Source organism: Eublepharis macularius, chromosome 1 (genome assembly GCF_028583425.1).
Source record: "Eublepharis macularius isolate TG4126 chromosome 1, MPM_Emac_v1.0, whole genome shotgun sequence".
NCBI classification, from domain to species: Eukaryota; Metazoa; Chordata; class Lepidosauria; order Squamata; family Eublepharidae; genus Eublepharis; species Eublepharis macularius.
In genome coordinates this window covers 136,634,610-136,657,269 of record NC_072790.1, presented here as the reverse complement: position 1 = coordinate 136,657,269, position 22,660 = coordinate 136,634,610, and the positions used below count along the sequence as shown (strand labels likewise).

The following is a 22,660-nucleotide window of genomic DNA, read 5'->3' as shown; positions in this document are numbered from 1 at the left end:
AGACCACGGCAATACAGCCCGGAAAACCCACAACAACCAGCTACTGGGTAGCTTCTGCACCATTTAATATACCATGTATAAATTGCTTATGCTTTGTTTCGGCTCTGTTTCAGCATTGCTTCAGTTATGTATAGGATTTCTGTTTGTATCCAATTTCTGCAATCCATACTCTATTGCACTGTTATTGAATGTCTGAGCTTTTGATCATATTGACTCACACTGTGTAATCCGTCTTGAACCTCAGTGAAAAAGGCAGGCTATAAATAACATAAATAAATAATAAATAAATACTATAGTTTGAATAAAATTTTACATTGCTACTTAAGCTACCCATCTCTTGATGCTGTATCTCAGGGTCTACATGCTGAGTATTGTACCTCAAGAACCAATGAAAATCAGTACTAAGCTGTATTTCTGTATATTTCTTTACTGCAGCTGGCTGCCCAGGCTCCTTGATTAAAGAGCTGCATCACTTCAGAATTCTGGGCGAGGAGCAGGTGAGTTAACATCTGAAAGGCAGCGTCATGGTGTCATGAGAGATAGACGCTAATGAGACAGCTTCTTCTCTCTCTAGGGAAGCAGTGTGTGCCTCGTCATGACCCTCTCAATGCCCTGAAATTGGGGCGGGAGACACATACTCTCACAGTATCTATATGTGCATGTATGAGACTCTTTTATTCTGTCCATCAGCCTTGACAGATTATTAATTGGTACATCTGCTATCTGCCAGAGCTCTTCAACTCAGGACTCCCACAGTAAACAGGCAGTGTAAAATGGCAGACAGGCAAGCAGGAGGATGAAGTCTGCCTAAAGTAAAGAATTGATATTTAATGCTTTGAGTGGCTTACCTATGTTTTTTCCCTTTTAACAACTTATGGGACACAGTCCTTGGCCACTATCCCACTTTTTACTGGTCAGGAGACTTTCAGAGCATGACATAATAAGGTATTAGTTCAATGATATGTACATCCTTTTACATACAATCACTCACTCTCTTTTTTTCCTCCTTTCAATAGCAGAGCTACTGTAGGCTGATTTTGTGCCTTCTGAAAACTCTTCAGTGGTTCTGCAAGATAGACCCAGATTTGCAAGGAAGTGGAGCTGAGCAATCGGTGTAGGAATGGAGATTAGAGAGAGCTTGAGGCATGCATGTAGAATAAAGGCTGTCTGTGAATCTATTATATTTTTACCCAACCTTTCTCCAAGGAGCTCAGGATGGCATACGTTGTGCCCCCCCCCCCCCCGGCCCATTTTATTGTAATCACAGCCTTTTCAATAGGTTAGGCTGACAGGTCACCCACTAAGTTTAACACCTAAGTGCGAACCCTGGTTTTAGTCCAATATTCTGTTATGCAACATTGTCTGTCAAACTCATAGTCAGCATTAGTGCTTATGATCAGGGTTTGAGGGGTTAGAGCTTCATGGAAGAATGCATGATTTACTTGTGAAAGAATCTAGGTTAAATCGCAAAAATCTCCATGGATCCCAGGCAGTAAGTTCTGTAGTCCTGAATAGCTGCTACCACTCAGAACAGATACCACAGGGCTAGATGAACCATTGCTTTGCCTTGGTATAATGCAGCTTCTTATGTTCATATGATTTAGTTCGGTGAATTATGAGATAGAGACAAAGGTCAAGGCCATACTGATGGTGGTACACCAATATAGTCAAAGTCCATTCCAGAAATCTGAAGGCAAGAAATCAGTTCTTTTTGGTAATGGCTGTAGAACATGAAATTTGGGTTGGGATAGGGAGGGATGCCTATTCCATCACAAATGAGTATACCCACTGTTTTAAAAACATCACACTATTTTCTTGTGTGCCAGAAGTGCACTATGAGGAAGACATGACTGAAAGCAAATGCTACAGCCATTTCCACCCCTATTACAAAGTCTCTTGGGGGGGGGGGGGAAATGACATCACTGTTCTTGGATCAGAAGCCCCCAAATATTTTCCCCTCTTTTTAACATATGCAAGATTTAGCAGCAGCAATGAACTATCAGCAATATTATCTTTCATTCTTTTTCTTTCCTTGATCTGCTTTCTTTGAGTATGCTTATGACACTGTAGATCTCTTTTTTGTGAGCAATAAAAGACAGATCATATTCTTGACACTTTATGCAGTAGCAATTTAAATATTCTTAATAAATCATATACGTTATAATTTTATAGAACACTTTCTCCTAACACTTTTTATTACACTTCCTTTTTAAAACCTCTTGAAATGGCTTTATACGGCCAAGATCGCCTTCGCTTGTGACAGTAATGCATTAAAGTCGCCATCTGTAGTTTATTTTATAAAATAGCACTGTGAACATTCAGTGTGTCAGCTAATCTGGACCAACAAAATAAGCAGAAAGTGTATAACAAGGAATAAACTGAAACTGAATCTTGACAAAATGGATGGGATGCTAGCCAGTAAGGCATCTGCTTTGGATGGGGTCTTACTCCCCTTTTTAGATGGGGTGCAACTCTAGTTGATAAGATAAAGAGCTCTGGAATCTTGCTGGACTCCGCTGTGTTACTGGAAAAAAACCTGATTTATAGTAGCCCAAAATGCATTTTTTTAAAACCAAGAATATATAGTCCATAAGCTTACCCCCTATTTGGTGACTGTAAGTCACCTCCAGTCTTGACTGTTACAACATGTGCTGCATGATAATGCTCTTAAAGACAATTTGGACCCTGCAAGTGATGCAAAATGCGATAGCCTGTCTGTTATTAGGGCAGGCTTCTTAGGTATCCAATAAATTTCTGTTGGTTTCTGGGTCTACTTCAAGGTGCTGGTGCTTACCTTAAAAGCCTGTCGCAACATGGAACCAACATACTTGAAAGACTATATCTCCCAGTATGAGCCCATATGGCAACTTCATGCAATGCAGCACTCTGAGTCATGAGCTTTTTCTGTGCTGTCACTCCCATATTCCTCCTCCTGGAGGAAATTATGAGAACTAAATCTCTCTTGATTTTTTGAAGGACTGGTAAACCAGAATCTTTAGAACATCCCTCAGAACAGTCAAAGCTCTTCAAAATCATTGCTGTGTGGATATCTTGAATGTCGGTGATCTCTGCTAAATTTTTTAATGTTTATCTTTCTTGGGAGTAACAAATTCTGATTACTTGTATAGGAATACATACTTCTGAGAGAAATACTTGTTATAAATATAGAAATGTATAGGCCAGATAGCCCACGTTTTTATTTTGGGGGGCAAGAAATAGGAGCTGGGATGGGGGATCTCCCAAATGGGAGCCTAGCTACCCTATTACAAAAAGAGGACAGAAAGCTAAGGTGTCCAAAAGATAAGTGATCTGCATTACTCTTCAGAGCCCACATGACATAAAGATCCAGTCAAAAGAGTAAAAGAACCCATCAGAGTGGGTGTGAATGGATGTAAATTCTTCAATATCATCATTGTCGTCTCAAATCATTTGCTGCAAAGGACCCCCAGAACTATTCTGAGTTTGTCATTTGAGGATTGTATCATTGTAGACCTATATATTCATTTTAAAACAATCCTTATTCATGTACTATTAAGCCAATGAGATGTGATAGAAAGCATGAATGCAGCATATGTCACAAAGATACAGCCTTTTGTTACAGCAATAGGCTAGAGCAGACTGGAATATATCATTTTTAGCCTAAAAAAATAATGGAGAAATTTTTTTTAGTAAACATCTTGAAAAACGTTCTTCAACTCAGAGGCAGGTTGGTGACTAGATAGTAAAATGTGTGAATGCATTTAGAAGGATTCTCTTTTTTTTCCAGGCTCTTCCATTTATTTGACTTTTGTAATGTGAAAATAATTCTTGATGGTGCTGTAATAATATAATGATTTGGCATGATTTCTATACAGAACCCACAGAAAATGTCAAAGTCCCTGGCAAAATATGATTTCCCCCTCAAATCGAATCAGTAAATCGGTTATTTTGCTTATAACTTACAAAGGCATTTTAAAAACTATTATTTGTAAATGAAAAAGAAGAAAAGAAGAAACCTGACAAAGCCCTTTGTGCCACTCTGGAGGCTAAAAAGCATTTTCCTTTATCAGCTGAGATTGGTAATGGATATTCTGGCAGTCCTTCAGAAGCAGTGTGGCTGAGAGCCGAACTACACGATACAAATGACACATGAACGACACGCGAACAGACTTACACGTGTCTCCCCATTGCTCTCCTGTACACTCGCCAGTGCAATCAGAGTGAGCTTGATCCCATATCTGTCCTGGCACGGGTTTCTTATGCACTCCTCCAAGATGCAGGAATGGTATCCCATTATGCACTGCCAGTTTGTGCATGCTTAAACCATCCCCTATAACCGTCCTCTGTCCTCTTTTGCCTTTCTGTGCGGGAAGAGGGAAGCGGAAGCAAAACAGAATCACTACTCTACAACAGCGATGATATGGTCCACAGACACTCACCAATGTAAACAATTTTTTTGCTGACGTGCACAGAGGAGAGCCATGGACATGAGTTCATCAGGGGTAAAAGAGACACAGGAAGGTGAGGGGGGGGGAAAGAATCTGGCCACTCACATTGACTCATGAATTCATCTCGTCTAGTTCGGCTCTCAGTCTCTATAAGAGACTCTCAGGTTCTTTGACAGTAAACATGAAAGTCAACAACCCCCCAAGTCTATTCTTTCTGCTCTAACAGAGAATAGGCCCAATGCCTATGGTAGCCATGATCATTTTTTTTTAAATCATGGCCAACAGAATAATGTAGAACATTAGCATCACTTCCTGTAACAATTGAAACATATTTTAAAAAGGTTCGTTTCTGCTGTTAAATACTCAAATTGGTGTATCGGAGTTGTGTATAATGTCAGAATGAAGATGGGGGGGGCGGCGGCTAAAGCTCCTTACTGTTTATTTGTTGCAAGGTGGGGTTTTAAAATCTGAGGTAAATTAGTGTTAAAGCACATAATTGGATTCCCTTGCAGTATAACCGTTACCAGCGATATGGTGCAGAAGAGTGTGTTCTGCAGATGGGTGGAGTGCTATGTCCCACTCCAGGATGTGGAGCTGGCCTTCTTCCAGAACCAGAAGTGAGAAAAATACTGTGCGAACCATCCAATGGAATGGGCTGTGGGGTAAGAAATGTCTTCTTTCCTGAAAAAATTTCCATCAGAGTCAGTCAAAACCAGGAAAATTTCCATAGTTCATTTGTGACTCTGAAATGCTTTTCATATCAGAATAAACTTGGTAGATCCAATAAACAATTCTGTTTCAGCACTAGAAGCAACCACTCTGTCATATAGAATATGCCTGTCCTGGAATGCTTTGCTTTAATCGGTTTGCAAAGTTGCTGATCTAGGTAGTTACAGTGAAGAGTGAGGCTGTGCAAATGACAAGCCAAGAGCTTTGACTCTCTTTCAAACTCCCAGTAGTCAGCAAAATGGAAAAGGTTCCAGAGCCAAAAGAATTTGTTATTTTACTAGCTGCACTCTCTTTAAACAGCTTTGGGGAGGGAGAGGGTGGGAAAGAATTCAGCAAGTAAAAATGACACTGGGTTTTGAACCAATCAATGAAGGTAAATGAATATGTTGCATAAAAGATAGTTTTAAATAAGTGTGGTCAGAACAGAAATGGAATGGATTCTGAGGACTGTTGCTTCCTTTTCCTCCTTTCTTAAGTGCCATCACAATAGTACCCTCAGCGGTCAGCAAATGCATTCAATGTGTCTGATAAGAAAAATTCAGACATATAAAAGGTCCCTTTTGTGGCTGCTCCCTGTCCTGCCAGTCCTGCTCTCAAAACTCTTAAAGCATTAATAGCAGAGATATTCTTCTCCTGGGAAATTTAGGATGGGCATGGGAGGGTTGTATGGTTAAATGGTCCTCATGAAACGTTAGCTTGTCAGAGAAGAGTTCTTTCCTGGACTGTTCCCGAAAATGGTAGCTTAAGTCCAAGGAAATTTTTATATAACAACCATTCAAGTGTCACTCTGAAGAAAGACTTTTCCAATGGATGGCTCTCCTCTTCAGTCAGGCCAGTTTTGGAAAATCTGTGAGTACTTTATTTCTTTAAACAGGCTTTTATTGATCAGGGGTAGAAATGGGAACATTTTAGAGCCACCTTAGATGGTCTGAGATTTGAGATCAAATCATCTCATAAAGATTCTGTAAACAGCAGACATGGAGGGCTCCATCCTGATTTGCACTGGGACTGTGGTGCGGTTACCCTTTTGCCTGTGGCAGTGCTTTTTGCTCCATTGGAGAAAACATAGAGGAAAAATATTGTTTATATTTATTTGAGCTTTGTTTTTATCCTTCAAGGGGTAGAAAAAGATAATGATTTTAAAAATGTATAAGTCGATTAGAGAGAAACCATTTTGAATAATGGAAAATGAATGATATTGGAATATATTTATGCTAAGTAGTCAAGCCGCAAATATCAATTATTTCTTCAGTGCTAATAATGCTACTGAACATTTACATGCTGAAGCAGAACTTTTTCTCTACAAAATTATAGGCTACAATGTTTCTGTCTAATGTGTAACAGTATTTCTGATATGTCTCTTTCATGCCAGTAATAGGACTGGAGCAAATTATGTGTGTGTATAGATACATACATATTAGTATGTTCTGCATTATTTTCATTTGTCCTAATAAAATGTATAATATAGCATTTTGTCTTTTTTGGATTAAAACAATAGTATTGATGTTGCCTTTTTTGGAATGAAAAGTCTTTCTGGTTGTCTAAACTGATAACAGTGAAGAACAACATGTTTGTTGGGTTTGTTGTTTTCTGTGGCATCATTAGCATATGTCATCCTTGGTAGAACTTCCCATCTATCCAGGCAGTGATGCATGTAAAACAGAACTTTTCCCAGAGCGGGAGCAGAGTTATATAGCTAGAAAACTCTGTCTGTGTAAGAGTACTGGGTGTGCACACAAGAAACAATGTTGAATGACAACACTTGCATATCAAAGGGCCAAAATAATTAAGTCACTAATAATTTTTCTCTAGAAAGATTCCAGGATTTGAGTGTGCAGTCTATGGGTAAGTTCTCACCTGCTTTTGAAACCAGTGGGAAGATGCATTGGCTTCTGCAGGCAACCAAGTTTGCTCTGCATTCATGTGAGTTTGAAATCCATGAATGCTAACAATATGGTATGAGGAAGCTAAAAGTTCTGAGTCTCCTCATCTCAATTAGTGGAAGAAGGTAGAAACCTCGAGTAGATGGCTACAAATAGGTAAATTCCCTCTATTCTGACTTCATTTCTCTGATTATCTCTATGTATCTGAATCACCCCTGGCCAGCAGAGGAGAAAGCACACGGAATGGGGCCAGGAGTTCCAGAGAGCACAGGTGTGTGCTCCATAGCTCTTCCTTGTTGCACAAGGAACAATGTCATTCCTGGCACAACAAGAAAGGGAAGGTCCCCACATGGGGCCCATTTGATGAGAATCTGCCCCCCAGGGGGCCTTCCCTTCCTTGTAACTCAAGGAATGATGTCAACAGCAACAACAACAACAAGGAAGAGCTCCAGAGGAAAATGCTTCCCCCGTAATCCCTCCTGCCCCCTAGGTTGGGTTCCAGGGGACCTAGCAACCATAGTATGTAGTAACATTCCATTTCTATGGCCTTTCCCTTCTTTTTTTTTTTAGATTTATTTTTTAGTTTTGGCAACTCACCCCAAAATACATATTTAACTATATATTTTGGGTTTGATTCAGACAAAATTTTCCATCACCAGAACATAAGTTTTCTGCCTTCTTCCTCCCAGTGCAGCTCTCCTATCTCTACATAATACTCCTCCTAGGGAACAGGGGACCCTGAGGAATAACATGAGTAAGATCTGCAGCAAGAAGGGGGAACTGATGGAAACTGCCAATTTATTCTGGATCCAACCCTTTACTTTGCTATTCAGTATGATATTTCATATATGGTAGGCTGAATGAGCACTATAGTCATATAATTCCCTTAGGGTTTTTGTATGCATGTGTATGTATTTATATATGATCTTTTCAAAGCAATGTGTCATATTCGCATGGTCCCTTTGGGTTTTGGGAGGGTGGGGGTGGAAGCCTAACCCATGGGCATTTGACTGTACCAAAACAAAGGAGTGTGTGTGTGTGTGTGTGTGTGTGTGTGTGTGTGTGTGTGTGTGTGTGGTATGTGTGAAGAAGAGCAATAAGAGGTAATGACCGATGGGTACTAATGGGGAATTAACTTAGTAGTTCTACAGCTAGGAAAGCATGGGCCCATATGCAGAATCTACTCTTCAGGCAAGTAAATTGTATTTTAAAAGATAAAACTTTCATTTATTCCAATTCATAGCATTTCTTGTAGAAGAAAGGAGAGAGAAAACATAAGTTATAAATATATTTCCTCTTTCACATGGTTAGCTCGTCTGGTATCTGAAGAAGTGAGCTGTGACTCCTAAAAGCTCATACCCTACCACAAATTTTGTTAGGCTTATAAATAACAAATTTTGTTAGTCTTATAGTGCTACTGTCTAGACTCTTGCTCTTTTCTACTGGTCCAGCATCATGCATGCGTAAAGGTCCTGGCTCTATGAAGAGAGAACTGTTAACATGCATTTAATGATTTTCTCTTTTTTAAAAGCTTTGCCTTTGGACCTTTAATTCAGCTCCTCCTTATGTTACCTTAAACTTTTACCTCAGGAGGGCTCTGGTCACAACCAACACTCCTTTTTTATTTTACCACGTGAACAGAGATGTTCTCTACTTTACCCAGTCTTTTACCTCAAGAACCTCCTCCCTACAACCAATTCCAAACCTAGTTGCAGTGTGGACCATTTACAGGCAAGGCCACTCTGGCTTACATATGTATGGCTCATGATCAGGAGTCTGAAGACCAAGCCCTATGAGGAAAGACTGAGAGACTTGGGAGTGTTCTGTTTGGAGAAGAGGAGGCTGAGGGGATACATGATTTCTCTCTTTAAGTATTTAAAAGGCTGTGACTTAGAGGAGGGAAGGGAGGTGTTCCTACGGGCACCACAGATCTCCTTTATCAATGTAAAATCAATAAACATGGCCCTTTTATTACCCATCTGAAGGTCTCAGCTCCATATCTGCACGCAAAGTGTTAGTGTGCTGTCCTTCCACCTTCATTGCTATTCATCAGACCAATCTTTCTCTCTTTTACAGCTGAGATGTAAAATGTTGACATGTTTAACACAAGAAACCAGCAACAAAATAAGGAAACCATTACATTGTGCCAACAGGCCTGATTGTTGAAAAAGCTGGGTGTAATCAAGGTTCCTGAAAGCTCAATAAATAACACATCTTTGTCTTGTTTTGTACTAGACTAGCATATTGCTTTCTATATATCAAAAGAATGTTTCCTGTTCAAAGAGTACATTCCTGATAAAGTTAAGATTGAGCTCCAAGGAAAAATACATGATTTGCCTATTTGTAATAGATGCTTTAACATATGCGTTGGAATGAGTTTAATTTGCCCCATTGGGTTGAATATTCTATGGCAAGAGGCTGACTGAGGTTCTTAAAGCCAAACTAGGTTACCTGTAAAACCATTTTTCTAGTGGTAAAAGCAGTCCCCTGAGAGAGGGAAATGTAGTGAACACTTTCCCCTGGATTGTTTCCCACCTTCTCTCCTTCCCCAAGCTGCTGTTCTTGATCTGAAGAAAATTTATCTGTCTGTCTTTTTGAGAAGGGCAAATAGAAATTGTATGAGAACTGAGGTCATGAAAAAGTGTAGGTGGGAGGAAAGTACCAGCACCAGCTCTGTTCATGCGTTATGTGCTGCCAAGTCACTTCTGATTTATGCCAACCCTATGAATTAACAACCTCCAAAACATCTAATCAGTAACATCTTTGCCAGATCTTGCAAACTGGAGGGTGCGGCTTCCTTTATTGAGTCAAGCCATCTCTGACATCATTGCCAACTGCCCATGGTTGCTTTTAGCCTTTTTAAAAAATATAGGAGATCAGAGCCTACTGCAGGTTTGGGAGGAAAGCTGGGCAAGATATACTCCCAGGCAATTCCCCGAAGTACTACCTCATCCTGCATGCATGCATGCATACCTTCAAGGAGGAGGCAACACAGTGCAACTTTTTCATAGTTCTTTAAGCTTGCTGCTGCTGCCAGGGATAAAAGGAAAACACACAAACTGAGGGCAGCCCTAAGGGCAGAACTCAAACCAACATGCAACAGTAGCCCAGGGACCAACAATTCAGTGAAACTACAATAGATACCAATATTGAAAAATAGTATAATTCTGAATAATGAGACAGTGAAAAGTAGCTTTACATATAATTACAAACAACCATCTCAGTGGAATAAGTACAGTGGCCCCAACAAGCAGCCAGCAAAATTAATTCATTTAGCTCGTTTCATCTAGCCACGATTTCATCAGAGGGCACAGTCAAAGCCACCAAAGTCCCTCAACAGAAACAGCAAAGCAATTCTTAAGTGCACTTGCTGGCTGCTTGTTGGGGCCATCCTGGGACCCGTCTGGTCCCTGGGAAACATCTGCCTAAGATCCTCTCTATACCAGAACTGCTTAAGAGGACCGCTGTCCACCTTATTGTTTCCACATTGCTTACTGCTACACTGCGGACGGCTTCTGGACTACACGGATGTCTGAATTTTGGAAAAAGACTTGAGAACCCACGGATTGATGGACTGACTTTATTTTCAGCGCCATGTGTTTCTTTTTTGGGAGGCTTGGTCTTGTGAAATTGACTAAGACTGGTCTCTGTACTTATTCCACTGAGATGGTTGTTTGTAATTATATGTAAAGCTACTTTTCACTGTCTCATTGTTCAGAATTATACTATTTTTCAATATTGGTATCTATTGTAGTTTCACTGAATTGTTGGTCCCTGGGCTACTGTTGCATGTTGCCAGGGCTAAAAGGGGCATGAGAAATCAGCACCTTCCATACGCTTCATCCAGCACAAAATGGAAGATTGCTTCAGAGCCTGAGACGTTGCATGGGCCTCCTGTTTCTTATAGGAGCAGATGGATTGACTACCTCAGCAGTTGGCTTTGTGGCATGCTGTGGGCCTTGGCAGAAGCTTTGCTATGTCAGAGTTTGGTATGAGTCCTAAAGGGAATCCTAACTGGTACATCAAATTCGGCCTTTCAGAATCTATATATCCTTTTGAAGGGCAAGGGGTTTATAACACTGACAGGTATGCTGTGAAAAATACAAGGAAAACAAAAATCATATCTCTGGATTGTAATCAGTATCACACAGAAGGCACAGGTTTGTTTCTGTGAATCAGGTATAGTTAGATTTTTTAACTGAGTTGTTGTCCCATATTACCAATCTTGCTTCACATCTGTTTACTAACTTAGTGACTCCAAGCATTTTGAACTCACTAACTCATGTGTGTGCATGTATAAAAAATGCAGATCTGACAATCTAAGGTATTTAAGCATATGGCATCTGAAAAAGGATGAAATTTAGCCAAACCAGCCTTATCCCTATGACTGCTCAGAACAGAAATAATGAAAATGACCATTATCAGGTAGTAATATAAAAGCAATTTCTTCCTTTTTATATTTTGGATTCTCCGCCCCTCTTTTATCTTCTTCCAATTGCTCTTTTCAGAAAAAGTACTATAAATATATTATTAAGGTAAAGTTGGAGGACATTGTTGAGATGAGAGCTGGCTCACAGCAGAATTGTTTCGAGACATCATGTTGTGAATTTTTTTCCCAAGGGGAATGAAAATGAGACAGGCATTTTCCATTATTGCTAAATGCTGAGTTGCTAGCATTATGCCACAAGCTCTAGGCAGTAATCATGTATAGCTTTCTTCTATTGAGTGGGCACTCTAGTCTGTAGAAAGTGGAATTCCATCTTGTTGACACATTATGGTTCGCTTGCTAAGCAAGTTGTTTCACTGCTAAAATATGACAGACTTTCCTAGGATGACTGAAATACTGTTTTCTGGTAATGTCTAACATGGTTTGCAATGATCTGCAAGAAGCACAGGGGCCTTTAATGTGTGCTAGATTGCTGATGAGCCTTAATGTTATCTTTACCCTATTTTCAGGCAATGCAATTAGCATATCACGCTGTTGCCAATGGACATAATTACTCCCAGTGGCGGTGCCATGCTGTACAGCAACCTCCTGATCCTGCGGCAGATACGAAACTCAAATGTCAGTGCTGACAGACTATACCAATCAGGAAAGTGTTTCCATTAGTAACAACATGGATCCTATCAGTTTTCTCATTGTGGGAAATGGTAAAACAAAGACTTTACATGAGAAGTGTGAGCCAAGTGTGTGTATTTGGGTTAACAACTTCAGAAAATATCTCTTTTTACCTGCACCTTCCAGCTGCACCAAGATTGATCGCAATTTCTAACTGTCCCTCCCCCAACTAACATGGGGGAGGTAAAGCAGATTAGATCATGACCTTTAGAAATGAAAATAAAAGGGGAAAATACATTTCTACATATGCTGAGCTATTGTATTATGGAGATACTCATTTATTGCCCCCATGTAAAGGTTCAAAGGCATAACTCAGAAGAATTTTGGAAACCTATGTCTTATCCAGAATTGATTACTGATGTGTTTGCTGAAAAGACTGGGAAGACAAAAACAGATTGCCAGTTTTAGTGACTGCCAGTAAAGGGATAAAGGGAGCTAAAAAAAAAAAGAGCATACAAGAAAGCTTTCCCTGCTCAAGGAGTTAATCCCTGGACTTGAGGTTATAACTGGCCCGTAGAAAACCAATTTTAATAACAAGTTGAAGTCAAGAATTCCTGTAAGGCAGTTGGGACTGAACTCTAGACATAAAGCCTTAAACCTATCATATTGCAGGACCTCAATCATCTCTCTCTCTTTATATATATTTTATAATCTCTCTTTAGTACAAGTCCTCTTTCGAATTAGAAGTCTTAGGAGTTGCAGGCAAATGGAGGTTTCTACAAAAAATGTTTCCTTGCTGACAAGATGCTGACTGAAAATATGTAGCACTTGCTTCTATCTATAGGGGAGAGCATTTCTTCTCTCTTGCTAGGGAAACAGAATTTGTAGCTGCTGAAGCATTAGAAACAGTAAGGTGGGGGGGGTTGTTTGCTTGTTTAATAAATTGCCTTTCTCACTAAGACTCAAGGTGGATCATATAGAGTGAGTCAAACACAATCTACAGAATGGAACAACTAAGAAACAGTAACATTTGGACTGCAGTAATCTGAAAACAAGCAGAAATCTGAAAAACAAAGGCTCATGCAAGAGAAGTGAACTATTTGGTTAGATGAAAGAGGTGGCCAGTCATTTTCATTTTGACATCATAGAGCAGTCAGTTACCTGCCTAAGCCTATTTTTACATATATTGGAAAAATTGAGGGAAAGTGAATGCTGGAGGTGAAAAACTTATATTCTTGGCGGGGGAGGGGGGAATGCAGAAATCCTTAAAAGAATCCTCTAAGGGCAAGAGGGGACATTTGCAACTCTCCCACTGACAGTATATCATGTTCAACTGACTTCATCTGAAAATCGGGAAGGCAAATCAAGAGGAATCTAAAAATTAACATAATTGAGGACCAAAGTGGTGAGCTTTTGCTTTGAACAAAGAGTGCATCACTGATGCATAGAAGATGAAACATTAATGCAATCAGCCAAAGTCACAGGCTTACTTGGAGTGACAGAGACCAATGAGAGGATCCCAATTATAGAGCAGACTTATCTGAGCAATCATCTACAATTTTTTCAGGTATAAGCAGGAAAAAGACACAGAGGCTGAATGATGAATATTACTAATAAATGTAAAAAAGAAATAAATTGAAATCTAAGTTCACAAAAGGCTTCATTGGATGCTCTGTATTCTCTTTATTGTATCACTGCATGTGTGAGTTGTTTAATCAATGAGGAAAGGTGGAATGCAAGATGGAGAAGAGGATTAGGAGGAGCTTATTGACCCAGGATTTATAGCTCGTGTTTGCTCAAACTTTTGTTAACAGAAACATAAAGAACGGCCTCCATAGCTGTTGCATAATCTTTTGAAACGACCAATAAACCACTTTCACAACATGTTCAGATATAGCAAGATTATAAAGAGCAACTCATAATCTGATCCACAAATGGGTATTGATTAAACTATTCTGAGTCACCATTCTAGACTTCAACACAGATATATACTGAGAGCCCTGACACAGAAAACTAGGACCTAACACCTGGTTATACCAGACCGTTGGTAGTAGCAGTCTGGAGAATTGTGGGAGACTATACAGATGAGGAAACACAAACATACCTGAGAGCTCTCATTTTAGGTAAACGTGTCACTGGTAGTTTGCCTTCATTGTGATGAATGAGAAAAACTAAGACTGCTTTGTTGACATACAATGCAGACACTAGAGAAGAGAGGAGAATCCAGGTAACAGTGAGTAGAGAGTAGTTGAAAAGATATGAGAAAGAATACACTTTCCACAGGACAGGAGGCCGAGAAGGCACAGTACTGCTGATGGTGAGAATGATTCGGTAAGCAACTCCCTTGGTGTTCCCTGCTTGAACTCCTCCACTTCACAATGTGAGGGGAGGGGAGAGGAGAAGAATGAGGGTTTCTTTACATGTTCACTAAACATGAGTTTGATTGGGAGAAATTCCAACTCAATTTGCATTTAACTTGTGATCTGAAGCTTCTCTTTACCAGGCATGATTAGACAATAGGGGCAGATCCCGGGCTGAAGTGTGGAACTGTCAGTAAGACAAATACTAGCCTTTCTCTGCTAGATAGTGTGTGGGGTAGAAAGGTGTGAATGAAAATGCTGTACCTGCCTTTGTGCATGACCAGGAGCTGATTTTCACAGATGGGTGTGCGTGCGCATGCGCGCGCGCACACACACACACATGTTTTAAAGGTAAGCTTTAAAGGTAAGCTTCAAGTCATGTTGAACATGAGTTGCATTGGGGTTTCTCCCAATGAAACTTGCTTTTAGTTCACATGTAAAGAAATCCTGAGACTTTAGAATAGACTTTGGAATATAGTATGCATTGTCTGTTTTCTGTAAGTACTATCCTGCTCATACCATATTATATTCTACTTATATAATATCATTTTTACACTGTTAACATATCATGCCTAATCAGGGCTCATTTCTTGGGGGAACACACAGGAACGCAGTTCCAGCAGTTCCCCAAAGAGGTCACATGTCAGGCGGCCCTGCCCACCTGACTCTCGGCCATCTGGGCCTGTTTGAGCTTGGATTGGGGCCGAAACGGCCCAGATCAGGCCTCTGACGGGTGGTGGATCACTCTCCCACTCAGCAGTGGCCCGATCCTGACCATTTGGGGCCCCCTTTCAGCCATTTTCAGCCTCTTTTTGCCATTTGGCGCCCAATTTCAGCCCTGAAGGTCAGGATTGGGTCCAAAACAGCCAGGGTAGGTGATGTCAAGTGGTGTGGCATGTGCAAATCAGTCATGCTAATGACACACTTCTGGTGATATCAAAGGGCATGGCATATGGGCATTAGCATGACTCATGGCTAATGAGTCATGCTAATGAGTTCCTCCAGTTCTTTTTCTATGAAATGACCCCTGTGTCTAATACTTTTTACTTTTGTTCCAAGTTTCTGTAATCCAGTTTTCGGTAATCCAATACATCCTGTCGGTTGTATTGATTTATACTGTCTAATCCACCTTGAATCTCAGTGAAAAAGGCGGACTATAAATAAAGTAAATAAAAATAAATTTTAAAAATTAAAATAAATGGTAGGTTTGTTTAACCCATTCTTTTGAGAAAAGTTTTCTTATTTGACTGTTGAATGACCAAGTGCCTAAAATCTTTTAACTTTTCTTTGAAAGTGTGAGGAAAATGACTACATTTATATCATTCTGGTGGTTTGTGAACAAATGCTTTTAAGAATTAACTAATCTATGAGAAGTGAGGCTGTGCATGCGCTGATGTCCTTCCCTAATGTTTATGGATTTGAGTGGTTTGGTCTCAGATTCTTACTGTAGTGAAAGAACATATGGCTAGGAAGCAAATATTAAGGAAAATATGGCTAACGTAAATGTGGGTTCTTGTTGGGATTTGCAAGTATCAACACTTCTGTCATGAAAGTTGGTCTTTGTATTAAGCTAGTGATAGCTAGTTATCATAGGGGCAATTAAGTGTAGAGTAGATCCTTCCCGCCAGAAAGGGACTGGTATTATTATCAATGAGATGACCCTAAGATTGACTATTGACTGATCAATTTTATTTGGGGGGCAACTAGGCTTTACTGCATGTATGCAGGGGTGAGTTACAGATCCAGTTTTCAGTGAGAGACAAAGAGAACATAGGAACAAGATGGCATTTACACAGGCTGTTTGTTATTTTTTGATAAATAAATCATATGTTGGCTCCAGAAACCTAATTAAAAGATTACATGTTTGGGTCGTTAGCAGAGTCTGTTGTTTAGCAGAGGAAGTGTGATTATAGGTGGTTGTGAGCTGGTTCTGCTGGCTGGTGTGTGTGCAGGAGAGAAAATAACAAAGCATATACTTGCTTATATTTAGAAAGTAAATAAGAGTTCTTTAGGAACTCCATACTCTGATAGGGAAGGAGGAGAGATAGATCCTAACTTCCTATCTAGTCTAAGGATGGGCAGGACTTGTCCTAGTATCCATGCTTCCAAGATGGAGGGAAGAAAAGGAGAGAGATGTTGCCTGGAACAATGCCAGGAAGAGGTGAGAGGGAAGAAGTCAGGAAAAGGAAAACCTGAGAATATCAATCTATGTATCAAAGGGATAGTCAGAGCAGTAAACAGAGTGCCCTGACCTCTCTATTTTTCTGACTCTTTGGTTTGTCCCCCTCTGAAACCTGAGGAAAGAGACAACGCTGAATTCTCCTCTTCTAACATTTTTTACCCTAATTTTGTAGTAAACTCTTTTTATTAGAAACTTAACACACACGTGTGCTTATTTTTTCTGCTATGCTTTTATTCACTCTGCTAAACTTAGCCAACAGTTCTGTATCAGGATAAGTCTTAAGTGAATAGTATTGAAAACAGAAAAAGGATTTGATTGATCTACATAGTAAAATGTTTTAGTAGTTTAGTTAGATGGTGTGATTTCTGGGAAGAGATCACATTTGCATAAAACCACCATATGTGAAATCAGCAGACAGCCATCATCTGGGCTAAAGTTGCTGCAGGCTCTCAGAGCCAAGCTACAAGTGACGAATTACACTTGCCTGGCAAGTGAACAGACTCACGTGTATTCCTCCCTGTTCACTTGCCATTCATGTGAGGGAGAAAGGGCAAAACAGGACATGCTTGTAATGACTGCCCCCCTCCCCAATTCAAATGGATCAGGAAATCAGCATGGAAGGCAGCTGAAAAGATGGGGAACTACTTCGGCTAACAGAGTCACCAACCCAGGCACCAGACCCTGCAACAGACTCAGATGCCAGCTCTGCCCTCATATCTACCCAGGAAATACAATTACAGGACCCAATGGCGTTAACTGCACTATCTCTGGCTCTTACAGCTGCTCATCCTCCAACGTGATATATGCCCTCATGTGCCAACAATGTCCATCTGCTCTGTACATTGGACAAACCAGCCAACCTCTGCGCAAAAGAATAAATGGACACAAATCTGACATTAGAAATGGCAACATCCTTTTTCATTGTCCCTTATAAATCGCTCCATCTCCCGCTCAGATCTGATGCGCTTTTTGGCACCTCCAAATTCAAAGGACAAACCTTCTGGAAGCTCCCATCTGTACCTGATTTTCATGTCCTTCAACATCTGGATTAGCGCTTTATATTTTTTCCGATCTAGTAACACTGATCTGGGTAATTCCTTCATTATGATAATTGTCTTGCCATCGATCTCCAATGGATCTTGAAACTGTTTAGTCACAATCTTCTCTTTCATGTTTCGTGTTGTAAATTGCACAATCACATCTCTTGGTACTTTCCTCTGGGTTGCAATTCTCGAATTCACGCGATATGCCACATCCAGGATAGCCACAACTTCCTCCTCCTCCTTCCCCAGGTATTCAGCTAACACCTCAGTCATCTGTTCTTGCGCTGTCTTTCCTTCTATCTCCGGCAAACCGCAAAATCTGAGCTGCTTTTCCATGTGTTTACTTTCCGCAACCGCCATCCTTCCCCTCATCAGTCTCATCTCCGTTTGTTGCGTGTCTGCTAAGTTCTCCATCGCTCCTTCTACTGTTTTAACTCTCTGCTGCGTTCCTTGCAATTCATTTTGTATTGTTTCCATACCTTTCTTCACTTCTGACAGCTCCGATTTTACTTCTGACAGCTCCGATTTTACTGTCTGTTTAACCTCCTTGATCAGCTCCAATTTCATGTCTTTAAATTCTTTTATCACCTCTAAAAGTTTTTTATCCAGGTTTTCTATTGCCGATTGCCACTCTTTTTTCGACATCGTGGGGCTTGCTTTAGCTCGCTCCCACGAGTCCGCTCTCTTCCTTAACTCCGTGGCGTTGAGTTTAGTACCTTTTTTATTTCAAATGTCCCAGTCTTCTTGCATAAATTAATTTTTAAAGAGTCCAAAATGTCGGGCGTCTTTTCTCTATGGTCTCTCTATGATTTTGTAATCCAAAATGGCCTACTTCCTTTTCCGCTGAAGCCGCGACCCTTCCCCTTTCAAAAATGGCGATTCCCTTCTTCCTGCCCTCCAGCAAGGACCGCTTCTCTCCAGCCACTCTATTGTTGTTACGCACTTCCTGTCTCCCGTCTTCCCACAGCAGATCTCGCGATGGTGTCTTTTTCTCACAGCTCCATAACCGCAAGTATTCAAAACAATAGTCCAATTACTTTAATAACTTCTTTAAACTTAGTCTCTTTTCAAATACAACTTTTGCCGATTCTTCCCCTCCTTTTCATTAATCTGTTGCAGCTTAAGAATCTACTTTTTTTCCTCTCTGTTTTTATCAATCTGTCCCGTATCGGAAGATAGTGATCTTTACCTTCTCTTTCACTTTTCTCGGATTGTAATCACTGTTTCGATTTTAACTTCTCCTCTCCACTTCTTCCCCCAATCGAAGCTTGGGTATGTAGGTCTTATGCCAGCCGAATTGGCCCCAAAACTGCCGCAGAGATTGTAGCCGACCCGTCGCAGGGTGGGACCTCAAGGATCGGGAGGGGACCCGTTGCGCAGAGCCCCCCCTCGTCCGAGATCAACACGCCCTGGGGTCTTGAGCGTTCTTTGCCTGCTCTCCGCCTGAGAGCAGTCGGCCGCGGGCTATTTTCACCCCGCCGGCCGCTTAAAACGGCAGTCCGGTCAGCTCCGCAACTGGAGCTGCTTCAGACCTCCATGGATCCCAAACCGGAAGTACCAACAAGATTATGAGTATGGAGTGTAAAGTATTATCTTGGAATGTAAATGGACTAAACTCACCGAATAAGAGGAAAAATATCTTCCACTGGCTATTAAAACAAAAAAGTGACATTGTTTGCTTGCAAGAGACTCATATTCGAAAGCAGGATGTAAAATATTTAAAATTGGGAAAATTGGGCAAGGAATTTGTAGCGGCCTCAAGCAAGAAAAAAAGAGGAGTGGTGTTGTATGTAAAAGAGGAGCTACAGCCAAAATTTGTAATGAAAGATGTGGAAGCCAGATTTGTAGCAGTGGAATGTATTTGGAATTTAAAGAGAGTGTTGGTAGTCGGAGTTTATGCGCCTAACGGTGCAAAAGAAAGCTTCTTTGAGGATTTGAGGAAGTATTTGGACGATCTTTCATATGATCAGATAATTCTTGCTGGAGACTTCAATGGAGTGACAGACTTGGAATTAGATAAAAAGACAATAACGGCACAAAAGAAAAGAGGATTATTACCAAAGCTTTTTTTTGAGTTGATTCAACAAGAGACTCTCGAAGATGTATGGAGGAGACAATATCCCAAAAGCAGACAGTTTACTTTTTATTCTGCAAGGCACTCTACATTATCAAGAATTGACATGATCTGGGCCTCAAAAGACTTAGCGTTATGGACTAAGGAGGTAGAAATAATGCCGATGATAGGCTCAGATCACAATCCAATTATGTGGAAATTAGGGAAAAGGAGAAAAAGGAAAGCATGGAGAATAAATGAGGACTTGCTACAAGAAGGCGAGAACATGGAGACATTGAGAAGAGAGACAAAGTTCTTCATACAGTATAATGTGAACAAAGAAGTACCAACTGACAAAGTTTGGGATGCTTATAAGGCGGTTATAAGGGGCATACTAATGGACTTAAATGGTAGAGCGAGAAAGAAAAAAGAGGAAAAAAGACAAGAGATTGAGGAGAAAATAAAAGCCAAAGAAATACAGCTAAAAAAGAGACCAGGGAAAAAGAAATTATATCAGGAAATTAAAATACTTCAAGAACAGTTAACAGCAATGAGTAATAAAGAATTGGAGTGGAACCTTAAAAGACTGAATCAGAAAGCATTTGAAGGTGCAAATAAACCTGGGAAGTACCTGGCATGGCAATTGAAGAAGAGAAGGGAAAAGAAAATAATAAACAAAATTTGTGAAGACAACAAAACGTATTTGGAACAGACTACCATTAGTAGAGCCTTTTATAAATTCTACGCTAAGCTGTACAATAAGAAAGAAGTAAATAAAGAATCAATAGCGTCATATTTGGAGAAAACGAAACTTCCAGAAATCTCGGAAGCTTGGAGAAATAAATTGAACAGTGAAGTAACGGACGAGGAAATAAGCAAGGCAATACAATCTGCAAATCTAGGAAAGGCGCCAGGGCCAGATGGACTGACGGCTAAATTTTATAAGACAATGGCCAATGAACTGGCACCATTCCTAAAAGAGGTGATCAATGGAGTTTTAAGGGATCAAAGGATTCCAGACACCTGGAGTGAAGCGAACATATCATTGATCCCAAAAGAGGGCCAAGACTTGACTAATTTGAAAAATTACAGACCGATATCGTTACTTAATAATGACTATAAAATCTTTGCGAAGATACTGGCGGAGAGACTGAAGGGGTGGCTCTCGGAAATCATAGAGGAGGAACAAGCAGGTTTTTTGCCAGACAGACAAATCAGAGACAATTTAAGGACAGTGATTAATGCTATTGAATATTATGATAAGCGTTGTGACAAAGAGGTTGGTTTCTTCTTTGTTGATGCTGAAAAGGCGTTTGACAATTTAAACTGGGATTTTATGTTTGCCACTATGGAAAAGCTACAACTGGGAGAAAGATTCATCAGAGCAATTAAGGAAATTTACAGAGACCAGACTGCAGCAATTGTGGTGAATGATGAATTGACTAAGAAATTGACTATTAGTAAAGGAACAAGACAAGGTTGCCCGTTGTCTCCACTGTTGTTCATTTTAGTATTGGAGATCCTGATGATACAAATACGACAAGACGAGGAAATTCGAGGAATAAAAATTAAGGACTATTCATACAAGGTCAGAGCATTTGCGGACGATATAATGTTAATCGTAGAGGACCCACTGGAGAACATGCCAAAAGTGATTGATAAGATTAAGGAGTTTGGAGACTTGGCAGGTTTCTATATTAACAAAAAGAAATCAAAGATACTATGTAAAAACATGATTAAGCAGAAACAACAATTGTTAATGGAAATAACGGACTGTGAAGTAACAAGCAAGGTGAAATATTTGGGAATTGAACTGACTGCAAAGAACATAGACTTATTTAAAAACAATTATGAAAAACTATGGATTCAGATAGAGAGAGACTTGATTAAATGGAATAGGCTGAATCTGTCATGGTTGGGTAGGATTGCAGCAGTTAAGATGAATGTGTTACCAAGAGTAATGTTTTTGCTACAGACAATACCAATCATCAGAGACTCTAAACAATTTGAAAAATGGCAGAGGAAATTATCAGATTTTGTATGGGCAGGCAAGAAGCCTCGAGTGAAAATGAAAGTTTTACAAGATGCAAAGGAAAGAGGCGGAATGCAACTGCCCAATCTGAGACTCTATCACGATGCAATCTGCCTAGTGTGGCTGAAAGAGTGGATGACATTAAAGAATAAGAAATTATTAGCCCTAGAGGGATACAAAAAAATATTTGGATGGCACGCATACCTATGGCACGATAAAGTAAAGGTCAACTCAATGTTCCTGCATCATTTTATACGGAGAAGTCTATATACAATCTGGAAGAAGTACAGAATTTATCTACAAGAAGGAACTCCTTTGTGGGTAGTTCCATATGAGGTGATAGACCCGAGAACTGTTGATAATGAACAACAATGTTTAACTTATAAAGAAATAACTAGAATTGAACTATCTAAACTTAGAATAAAGACGCAAGAGGAACTATCACCTCATTACGATTGGTTCCAGTATAGACAGATCAGAGACTTATATAATTCGGACTCTGTAAAGGGAGGTATACGAATAGAGAATTCGGAACTAGAGCAGACCCTTCTTAAAGAAGATAAGAAAAGAATATCTAAGGTATACCAAGTACTGTTGAAATGGTATACTGAGGATGAGACAGTTAAAACACAAATGGTGAAATGGGCTATAAATTTTAACAAAGAAATAACAATGGAGGCATGGGAATACTTGTGGAAGACTACAATGAAGACAACGACATGTACTAGCATTAAAGAGAACATTTACAAAATGATTTATCGTTGGTACATGACACCAAAGAAGATTGCGCTAGGGAATTTGAATATTTCTAATAAATGCTGGAAATGTAGGAAGCATGAGGGCTCCCTCTATCATATGTGGTGGTCGTGTGAGGTAGCTAGGCAGTACTGGG

The 22,660-nt window shown here is 40.0% G+C and overlaps 1 protein-coding gene across 3 annotated transcripts in view; it reads left to right on the top strand.

Moving 5' to 3' along the window:
* The window catches only part of PRKN (parkin RBR E3 ubiquitin protein ligase), a 1,286,511-nt gene that overhangs the window by 1,126,791 nt on the left and 137,060 nt on the right, over window positions 1-22,660 (top strand). For all 3 annotated transcript variants that reach the window (XM_054972198.1, XM_054972190.1, XM_054972207.1), the window contains 2 exons: window positions 436-497; window positions 4,940-5,089. In XM_054972198.1, coding sequence (XP_054828173.1) covers window positions 436-497; window positions 4,940-5,089 — 212 coding nt within the window. The remainder of the gene's footprint in view (window positions 1-435; window positions 498-4,939; window positions 5,090-22,660) is intronic.